The sequence below is a fragment of the Nicotiana sylvestris genome, chromosome 11 (genome assembly GCF_000393655.2).
Source record: "Nicotiana sylvestris chromosome 11, ASM39365v2, whole genome shotgun sequence".
In the NCBI taxonomy this organism is placed as follows: domain Eukaryota; kingdom Viridiplantae; phylum Streptophyta; class Magnoliopsida; order Solanales; family Solanaceae; genus Nicotiana; species Nicotiana sylvestris.
Window position 1 is genome coordinate 19,056,176 of NC_091067.1, and position 10,922 is coordinate 19,067,097.

A 10,922-nucleotide genomic window follows, 5' to 3' on the forward strand; every position below is an offset into this window, starting at 1 on the left:
TGGAATTCCGGGTTGGAGTAGCTCCGTAGTGTTGAATATGACGTGCGTGCAAAATTTCAGGTCATTCAGACTAGGTTTGATAGACTTTTTGATCGAAAGCGTATTTCTAGAGTTTTGGAGTTCTTAGGCTTGAATCCGTGGTTGATTCATCGTTTCGATATTGTTTTAGGTGTTTGAATGATTGGTATAAGTTTGGACAGTGGTATTAGACTTGTTGGTGCTTTTGGTTGAGGTCACGGGGGCCTCAGGATAATTTCAGATGGTCGACGGAAGGATTTTAGAGTTTGGAGTTGCAACTTCAGCTGCTGGTTTTCTGTCATAACCGCACATGCGAGTGTAGGAACGCAGGTGCGGCGCCGCAGAAGCAGCTCAGTGGTCGCAGAAGCGGAAATGAGGAAGGGGGCCAGAAACCGCAAAAGCGGCATAAGTACCGCACCTGCGTGATCGCAGATGCGGATTTTGGGTCGCAGGTGCGAGATGGAGCTTTTAAGTGAGAACCGCAGAAGCAGTTCCCCAACCACAGAAGCGGTATCGCAGATGTGATTGTTGGACCGCAGATGCGGGATGTCTGGGCAGAAAATAGGAAAATTTGAGGGTTTAGTTTCAAAAGATTGAAATTCGATTTGGAGCTTGGGAGAGGGCGATTTTGAGAGGAAATTGAAGAGAAGATCATTGGATAACAATTATTTAACCCTTCCTCGTTATATTCCATCAATCTATAGTTAGTTTCATCATTTAATTTCTGATTGAAAATGAAAATTGGGGAAAAGTTGGAAGAAAGTTCTTAGACCTAGAATTCGACTTTTGATTGGGAATTTGACATTAGATTTAGATAATTTTGGTATGCATGAACTCGTAAGAATGTGAGGATTCTGAAAATATAAATTTTACCCGATTCCAAGATGTGGGCCCGAGGGGCATTTTGGTCAATTTACCTAATTTCGCGTATTAGCTTAGAATTTCTTTGTAGAATCAGTTACTTGAAGTGTTATTTATATTATGCAAATGAATTGAACAGATCTGGGCCATTTAGAGTCGAGTACTCGTGGCAAGAACGTGGTCTCGGGTTGATTATTAAGCCGGTTCGAGGTAAGTGGCTTGCCTAACCTTGTGTGTGGGACCTTCCCCTTAGGATTTGGTATATTTGATAATTGAAATGCTCTGTATGTGAGGTGACGAATGCGTACTTGAGCTAATTGTTGAAAATCTGGTTTTTTTAAAGTAATTTCAATTGTGTTCCTTTTTCCTGTTTCATTTTACTTACAATTTAAAACCTGCTGTTAGCTTAGAAAAAGCATATCTAATTGACTTAACTGTTTATTTGCTTAAACTGCCTTAATTGAATTATGTGAAGCATGTTAGATTAGAATTACCTGTTTACTTGGCACGAAATTGAGTTTAATTGAGTATTCTTGTGTTGCTGCTGTGTGTTTTACTTTGGGACTACGGGACGGCATCCCGGGAGATCCCCTGTACGTACTTATGATTTGAACTGAGGTGCGGGATACCAAGAAATCCCTGACACGTATATTGAAGATACTAAGAGATCCTCGGGATACCAAGAGATCCCTAGTATATATATATATATATATATATATATATATATATATATATATATATATATATATATATATATATATATATATATATATATTGAGGATACCAAGAGATCCTCGGGATACCAAGACATCCCTTGTATACATTGAGGATACCAAGAGATCCTCGGGATACCAAGAGATCCCCGGCATAGATTGAGGATAGTGAGAGATCCCCGGTTATCATCCTTGTTATGAATGGTATTTCCTTGTATTTTTTCTTTATCTCTGTTTCAGCTATTGTATTCCTTATTATCCTGTATTAAATTCTTGATGTAGATGCTCAATTGTACTATTTATCTTATTCTGTCATCTCTGTATTTATCTAACCTCAGTAGGGCTCTGACTTTCCTCATCACTACCCGACCGAGGTTAGGCTTGGCACTTACTGAGTACTGTTGTGGTGTACTCATGCCCTTTCTGCGCATGTTTTTTATGTGCAGATCCAGGTACTTCGACTCAGACTTACCATCCTTGAGGCGAGGCAACCCTTCGGAGACTTCGAGGTATATCTGTCGCGTCCGCAGATCGAGGAGTCTCTCTCCATTCTCTCTTGTAGTTACAGCCTTCTGTATTTACCTTGTTTTAGACTATTCTGGAGTTAGAGCACTATGTAGTATCCTTAGCTTGTGATTCATGGGTTTTCGGGTTTTGGGCATATGTATTAGTTTTGTGAGTTAAATATTGTGTAAGTCGAGTGGCACTTTTAAACGTTGTTTTATTACTCTATTTCTGTTTTAAATTGTTTTCCTTTTCTTTCGCAAGCTTGGTTTACTTTCCGCATTTTAGGTTTACCTAGTCGTAGAGACTAGGTGTCGTCACGATGGTTCACGGAGGGTGAACCGGGTCGTGACACGTGCCTTGAATATTTTCTTCACCATCCAACTCGCTTGCTGAGGAATGAGCATATCATTTATCCGCTTTCCTTTTATGTAACATTCATGTATCCACTTGATCCAAAGAGTATCCTTCTTGTCGTGTAGTTCCCAACATGTTTTAGCTTCTCATTAAAAGTAAACTTAAAGTTTATGTTAAATTATTTTCACATTCAGAAAGTTGTCAAAAAGAAAATAGGTTCACAAGTAACTTGTTTGACTAAATTTGCAAAATTTGTTTATTTTGTAATTTAAAAAAATACCTTTAAAGAGCAGCCATTTATATTTGACTAATCAATTTTAATTGTTTTTTGCTAATATTAGAGCAACAATTTGTGCTTGAGCAAAATTTTAAAAAGCACTTCTAAAAAATATTACTTTCGTCTTCCGTAAATAGTTTCTACTATTACTTTAATAAAACAATTACTATTTTGACTTCCCATAACCTTAGAGAGTGTGTTTGGTACAAAGGAATGTGTTTTTCTTGGAAAATAATTATTTTGAAAATATGAAAATATTTTTCTAAAAAATAAGTAGTTTTATCACTGACTTTCCAATGTTTCCTTAGTGAGTGAAATATTTTTCGAACTTTTCTAATGTTTGATTAGTGAAAGAAAATATTATTTTAAAAAATACTGTATTACAACAACAATAACAACAAACTCAGTATGATCTCAATAGATGGGGTAAAATATTGTATTATTTAAGCAAATACTATGGAGTGGGAATGGGGGGTTGGGGCAAGGCGAGTGGGAATGGGGGGTTGGGGCAAGGCGAGTGGGAATGGGGGGTAGAAAAAACGAAGGGAGTTGGGGTGGGGTGGGGTGGGGTGGGGGTAGAGGGCAGGTGGCGTGAGGGTGGTTGGGGTAGGGAGATGGGGCACAACTGGGGTAGGCGCGAGAAAAATATTTTCCTTTAATTTGAGAAAAATGAGTTCATGATAAAAATATTTTTCAAAATATTTAAGCTAATCGAACATGGAAAAAATTAAAATAATGCCTTGATACCAAACACACCGACAATCTTTTCTTCTTTTAAATAGAACATAACAAAATTTACATCAACACCACACAACACCACACACAATAATTTAGAGGAAAGAAGATAGTTTATCCATAACGTTGCAGAATACAAAAATTACATCATAGAAATCACAAACCGCAATAAATCTACCAACAATATTGCATACGATCAAAGATCACGACTAGTTTAATTAGTAACAAAACTAGCACGTTAATCTTTGAACAATCATAATGCTTATTCAATAGTTTCTCAAATTAAGTTTTTACATATATAACATATGGTAACATTCTTAGCATGGCCTAGTACAGAAACAACGGCGACGGAGTCCACGACAGTCGCCACCGGAAAATCCTTCGGTCTCACAGACGGCGGCACAGTTCTTCTCTCTAACACATGGTCCCCTAAAACGTTGGCTTTTCGACTCGCAACGTCTTGCCTCTGCAATTGTCATTGGTCCCATCTCTGTACGTAAAAACACCTTAGCGTTAGTAATTACTAATTAAGTCCATACATGCACGTTTGATAAAAGGTAGATTCTGATTTTACGTTAAATGACACCCCATAATAGGAAATGATATGGTATGTGTAAAATTATAAAATTTAAAGGATATTTTTTGGCATGTTATACACAGGGGCGGATGCAACATAGAATTACCGGGTTCAACTGAACTCAGTACTTTCGATGCGAAGTACAAATTTATGTGTAAAAATTTTCTAAAATTATAATAAATAGTAGATATGAACTCATAACTTTAAATATTGAACCAATAGAACTAAAATTCTACATCCGTCTCTGGTTTTACACACATTTCATTTAGAATGTTAAGAATTATAATTTTTTTAATATTCTTAAATTTTGTGCCCGATCAACGACAAATAAAATGAGTTGAGGGAGTATTTATAAAATGTGCCCCCAGCATAGAAAACAAAACGAGTAGTATTATGGTATGACAATATCCACAATTTTTGACCAAGGAAACTTTAGCTCTTTATGAGAGGTCTCGGAGTCATGTGAATAAAGAATCTTTTAGTAGAAAGTATATTATCCATTTAACGGACTTATCCAGCCAGACTAATTGATTTCAAATATAAAAATGCTTAAATTAAAAAAAGAAAGAAAAAAGAAACAAGTTTGATAAGGAAGAAGAAGACGAACCAGTAGCCATGACAAGCATTGCTAGAAGTAACACAGTGGCAAAGAAGCGCATGGATTTTGCCATTTTCACAAACAGAACTATTTAAGATAGTTTGGTATGTGAGAGAGCTAATTGAGGTTGGTATGTGGTTTTATAAAGGCTTATCTTTGGAAGGATGACACATTGTTACTTCTTGACCATTTGAAATAAAGTAGTATATAGGAGTAGTAGATATTTTTTCTCTTTTCTTGATTGTATGTTCCAAACTACTAATAAATGATCTTTTCCTTTTTCTTTATTCATTTATTAATTTGATAATGTAATGAGGTTATAACTGATATTACATAAAGTATGAGACTTTTTTGTTAAAAAAATATGGAAAAATTGATTACATAATTACTGAGGAAGAAGATAATACACTAGCTTTTTCAACAGTCAAACAAAACTTTAAAAAAAATCAATATTGCTGAAATGAGTGTCTACGTGAACGGTGAAAACGAAAAGGTTGTTGGAAGATTATCTACACGTACGGTTATTATCAACTCTTGCTTTTCTTTGATGTCATATGTAAATATTAATACAGATAAGCAAAAGCGCAATCTGAATTTGAAGTTTATGGGTTCTAAATTTGTTATTGAATTCATAACTTATTTTATTGCTGGATTTGCAATTAAATAATTATACATATTTAGTGAATATTCTAATATAAATTTATTATGTAAGTAAAAGTTACTGGGTTCGTCCGAACCAGTCAACAATATTCCCCCTTCGTCCCTACAGATAAGCATATAAATATTAAGTATAGATAAGTTTTAGGCGTAATGGCTTCCTTGCCACTTAAACTTGCAGGGCTTTTGAAAGCCGATACACGAACTTTGGATTTTCTCATTTGAACACTCAAACTTGACAAAATGGGTACTAATAAACACTTTTGACCGGTGACTATGCCTATGTGGAAGCACTGCAGCTGACATGGCTAAACTGTGTGCAAATCACGCTGCCAAGGCGCGCGAATAGGACCACTATCCGTTAAGATGGGGAGTTCTCTTAAACGTAATGAAGAACTGGGATCCATTTGTATTAGGACCACTATTTGCCATCGAGAGAAGACCAGCCTCAGTATGAACAACTTTAAAGTTTTCGTCTACATGGAGAAAAAAATTACCATCATTAACCAATCATATAACCATTTATCAAACACTCAAACATATATACTACTAATCTACCTGGAAATTTCCCTCCATATATACTATCTCCACCAGTGCCTGCAAAACATTAAAAGTTCGTGTGCCTTACTTTTCTGGGCTAGAGTTTGGAAGTTAAAGAGTCATCTGCACCAATTGAAAGCTCAGGGCCCAAAAGGGGAAAAAGCATATCATTCTCGTTGGAGAAATCACCACCCTATTGTAAACAGAAAGAAGTCACGGGATGATGATTATTCCCCAATATATTGACCTACGGAAAAAAAATCTAGAAGTCCTATGTAGATTACAAAAGAAATTTAAAGGCAAAAATACTATATTTTTTATGCCAACTATAGTCATCAAACCAAGCCCAAAAGGTTCATGAACCAGATCAGCTGATATTCACCCCTACACAATTAATTTCTCATTTGAAATAAATGACAAGCACAACAGTTTTTTTTTTTGAAATTTCAAATTCTTTTTTTTTGTTGGTTAGGGTCTAATCATGGCCATAGCGATGTTGTGAATTTGATTTAGAAATAAGAGAGAAAGTATAATGAAGAAAAAGAGAAAGGAGAAGAAAGAAGAGTAAAGAAAGGAAGGGAGGAGGGTGAACGAAGAAGAAGGGGTGGTTGGGTACAGATTAATACTGGGTATGTTTCAGGGTTTTTTCTTTTTTTTGTATTTGTAACTTTTTTTTTTCTGATTTTGTATTTAAAAATGGGACCCACAAATAATATATGACAAGTAATAAATAGCTTAGGATGATGTGTTGTACATGTCAGCTCAATTGGTATACACGCTCTGATGGATGTTTTTATTAGTACTCATTTTGTTAAGTTTGAGTGTTCAAATGGGAAAATCCAAAGTTCATGTATCGGTTTTCAAAAGCCCTACAAGTTTAAGTGGCCAGGAAGCCATTACGCTTAAGTTTTAATTACGGTAAACTATTGTTGTGCCTCTTTGTATATGGACAAATCTAGAACACAAGGTGTCCTTACACTACAAGTTGAACTTTTGTAGGTCAATTGTCATGACCCAAAGGGTCGTCTTATGTTTTAGAACTCGATTCCGTATCTCGAGGCTTTAAAAGCCTCATTTTATTTCTCTTCGATTTGTGTGAGCAGTTCGGGCATGATTCCGGAAAGCTTTTATGTGGGAAATTTATGAAAATAAAATTTTTGGCCTAAAAAGTTAATTTTAGTTGACTTCGATCGACGTTTTGGGTAAACGGACCCGGACCTGTATTTTGATGGTCCCGGTAGGTCCGTAGTAAAATATGGGACCTGGGCGTATGCCCGAAATCAAATTCCGAGGTCCCAAGCCCGAGAACTGAATTTTTGATGAAAATTATAAGACTGAAAAGTTAATAATTTAAAGAATTTGACCTTATTGGTAGCGGGCCCGTATTTTAGTTTCGGAGCTCGGTACAGGTCTGTTATGATATTTATACTTTATCTGTGAAATTTGGTGAGAAGTAGGACTGATTTGACATGATTCGGACCTTTGGTAGAAAAGTTAGAAGTTTTAAAACTTTCTTGAAAATTTCATGCAATTTAGTGCTAAATTCGTAGTTCTAAGTGTTATTTTAGCGATTTGATCGCGCGAGCAAGTCTGTATAATATTTTTAGACTTCTGTGCATGTTTGGTTTGGAGCCCCAAGGGCTCGGGTGAGTTCCGGATAGGCTAGGGGGTGATTTACACTTAGAAAATCTGGTATTTTAGCTTCAGTTGTCATCTCGTGTCTTCTTCTTCACATTCGCGAATACACTTAGAAAATCTGGTATTTTGGCTTCAGCTGTCATCTGGTGTCTTCTTCTTCGCGTTCGCGAAGGGACTCTCGCGAACGCGAAGAGTAAAACTTGTCTGAGGGAGAACTCCTACTACGCAAACGCGAAGTACTGGTCGCGAACGCGGAGCGTTGAGGCATTACCCTTCGCGAACGCGACCAGGCTATCGCGAACGCGAAGCATGAGACCTGGGGGAGGGGAAAGTTGCTCATCGCGAACGCGACACTAGGCTCGCGAACGTGGAGGGGGGGGGGGGGGGTATGCATTCGCGAACACGATCGGTATCTCGCGAACGTGAAGACCTTTGGACGCTAAGTATCGCGATCGCGACAGGCTTCTCGCGAACGCGATGAAGACCTGTCAAGTCTTTTTTAAAACAGAACCAGCACGGAATTTTTCAAAAAATTTACAACTCTTTCATAAGAACTCGATCTATGAGCGAATTTGTAGAGGGATTTCAACACCAAATCATAAGTTTGTATTCTTAAACTCATTTCCTTCAATTTCCATCAATACCCATCCGATTTCTAATCCTAAATCTTGTTCTTAAGGGTAGGAAATTAGGGATTTTGGGAGAATTGGGAATTTTGCAAATTTGAGAATTTAGACCTCGATTTAGGGTCGAATTCCAGAACTAATTATATATTTGGGCTCATGGGTGAATACGCCCGAACCTGAAGTTTTGACCAAGCGTGCCCGAGGTCGATTTTTGACTTTTTGGGGAAAATATTGGGAAACTTATAATTATATATTGGAATTGATTTCTTTAGCGAAAATTGATATTATTAAGTTAATTATGACTAGATACGAGTGGTTCGAAGGTGAAAACTAGAGGAAAAACGGTGATTGAGGCTTGAGTTTGGCCGTGGAAATCGAGGTAAGTATCGTGGCTAACCTTAGCTTGAGGGATTAGGTATTTTATGCTTATTTGTTACGTGTTTGGGTGTTGAGTACAACTTATAGGTGAGGTGACGAGTATCTATACGTTGTTGTCGAGTCATAGCATATGAATTAAGCCTTATTCTTGTAAATGTTGTATCCTTGATTATATTATTCATGTTTAGATTATCTATTCAATATGTTGAGCTATTTCCTATCATGTTCTACTGAGTTTGGTTTTGATTGAGTATTGACTCAAAGTTGGGATTGGTATTGTGGCACTAAGTGTTGAAGTAAGACTTGATGTTGTTATTACCATTTCACTATTATTGGTGTTTCTTGTTTGGTGAGATTGAGTGATAAAGCACAAAGGGTGATGCCATGCACGTTCTTAATATTTATATGGTGAGGTTGAGTGATAAAGCACGAAGGTGATGTCGTGCATGTTTCTATTATTTATATGGTGAGGTTGAGTGATAAAGCACGAAGGATGATGCCGTGCACGTTTCTATCATTACTTATCTGGTGAGGTTGAGAGTAAAAGCACGAAGGGTGATGCCGTGCACTTTATGTTGTTGCGTTTACTTATTATTACTGGTTCAAGCTGTACTAGTTTTTTAAATTCCTCTATTGCTGTGATTTTTTATCTTGCAACCCCCTTAGCATGCTTGCCCTCCCATTAATATCTGCTTAGCTTCTATTACTTGTTATATCTGCTAGTATATTTTTTAATTGCACGGGTTATGTATGTGTTATGTCCTAGCCCCGTCACTACTTCGCCGAGGTTAGGCTCGGCACTTACCAGTACATGAGGTTGGTTGTACTGATACTGCACTCTACACTTTCTGTACAGATTTCGGTGCTGGACCATGTTGATCAGAGTTGGGTTGCTGCCTTCAGTCCAATAAGAGACCCAAGGTAGATCTGCCGGCATTTGCAGACCCTAGAGTCCCCTTCCAGTTATTCCAGTTTACTGTTTTCTTTTGATTCAACACAGTTGTATTTTCTTTTGGCCGGTATTTGTAGTGACTCTTAGAAGTCCGTATTGTGACACCAATTTCTGGGTATTTATGTATTAGTACTTGGGTTATTATGAGATTTTGTATTCCTCTAATCTGTTTTGGTTTTAATTGTTGTTATTTACTGAATTGGTTAGTGGTTAGCGTATTAAATCTCTATCTGTTGGCTTGCCTAGCGATTGTCAAGTTAGGCGTCATTACAATCCCGATGGTGGGAAATTCGGATCGTGACATCAATAATGTAAAAAAAAAAAATTGAAAAACATTATCATCATGCAAATATTACCAATATCATGTTGTAATATATAAAACTACACTAACAATGCAAAAGTTATTTACCTGTATATAAGTTGAATTCTTTATTATAGTTATAGTTATTCAAATGAATTGGAAACTAACCTTTACTTCGTCTAGCTTCAGCCCCTTTTTACTTTTGCCCTTTTATTATTTTTCTAATTCTTCTTCATTTTGATGAATTCCTTTTTAACTAGTATGCCTTTAAAATATTCTCTCCACGTAACTTAAGTATACGCGTAATGAGATAAATGATTTGTCTGTTCTCACGTCAATCTAGTTAGGTTTCATCTGCCAGTATTTCCTTGTCGGGGTTTTCTCGTTTATAACTTTTTTGAGCATCTAATAAACTATTTTAAATTTATAAACTTTAAAGCTTTATATTCTTAGAAATTACAAAGCATACCATTGCTAAGAATTAGTCAATGTCTTAACAAAAATAAATGACAACGATTTCATATATATTACTACTATATATACTACTAGAATACTAGTTCATCTTTTTCAGTTTCTCACCTTTTCAATTTAATACCAAAAACTAAACAAAAACTTCAACAAATAGAAATAGCGTAGTCAAGCGAAATACTAGAACAAAGTTTTCCTATAAAAAAAATATTCCATCAATTTTCCATTAAAAATATAATAGACAGCTACTTAATTACTAAGATGTTGTAGCTAAACATTTGGTTTGAATTTGAGATCATGATATTGATATGTTGAATTAGTGAAAAAGGAAAAGCACCAAAAAATGTTGAAAGTTACAGTAACCTACTGCTTACGTTGCTGCAGCTAAACACTTTGTCAGAGTTGCAAAACGCGCTCAGATTCATAATTTTAAGTGTATGAATTTTGTGAAATAAAATGTTTAATTCAATTACTATCCCACATATCTGATGACTGTCTTTATGAGATAGCACGTACAACTTTTTGTCGGCAGCATATTTTAATATTTTATATTTCCTCCGTTTGCTTTTACTTATTCACTAGCTATATTGAAAATACATTTTCACTTTTACTTGTCCAGCATACTAAATCAAGATAAAAACAATCTTTTATTCCTGTTTTATTTTTATCATTAACTACTTATTCCCCAAATTATTTTCCAGACTTTTGAAAATGCTATCATT

General features: G+C 36.0%; 1 protein-coding gene across 1 annotated transcript; it reads right to left on the minus strand.

Moving 5' to 3' along the window:
- Positions 1-3,559: 3,559 nt before the first annotated feature.
- LOC104220647 (defensin-like protein P322) lies at positions 3,560-4,799 on the minus strand. The gene is made up of 2 exons (XM_009771542.2): positions 4,650-4,799; positions 3,560-3,955 (listed from the first exon to the last, which is right to left on the minus strand). The coding sequence occupies exons 1-2, from the start codon at positions 4,711-4,713 to the stop codon at positions 3,783-3,785; spliced, it is 237 nt and encodes a 78-aa protein (XP_009769844.1). The 5' UTR covers positions 4,714-4,799; the 3' UTR covers positions 3,560-3,782.
- Between the last annotated feature and the right edge of the window lie 6,123 nt (positions 4,800-10,922).

Bases quoted from the DNA above. Each gene is read 5' to 3' on its own strand.
- LOC104220647 (XM_009771542.2), bottom strand. From the start codon at position 4,713: ATGGCAAAATCCATGCGCTTCTTTGCCACTGTGTTACTTCTAGCAATG. The intron at 3,956-4,649 runs GTTCGTCTTCTT...TTTTACGTACAG, and splicing joins AATGCTTGTCATGGCTACTG to AGATGGGACCAATGACAATT.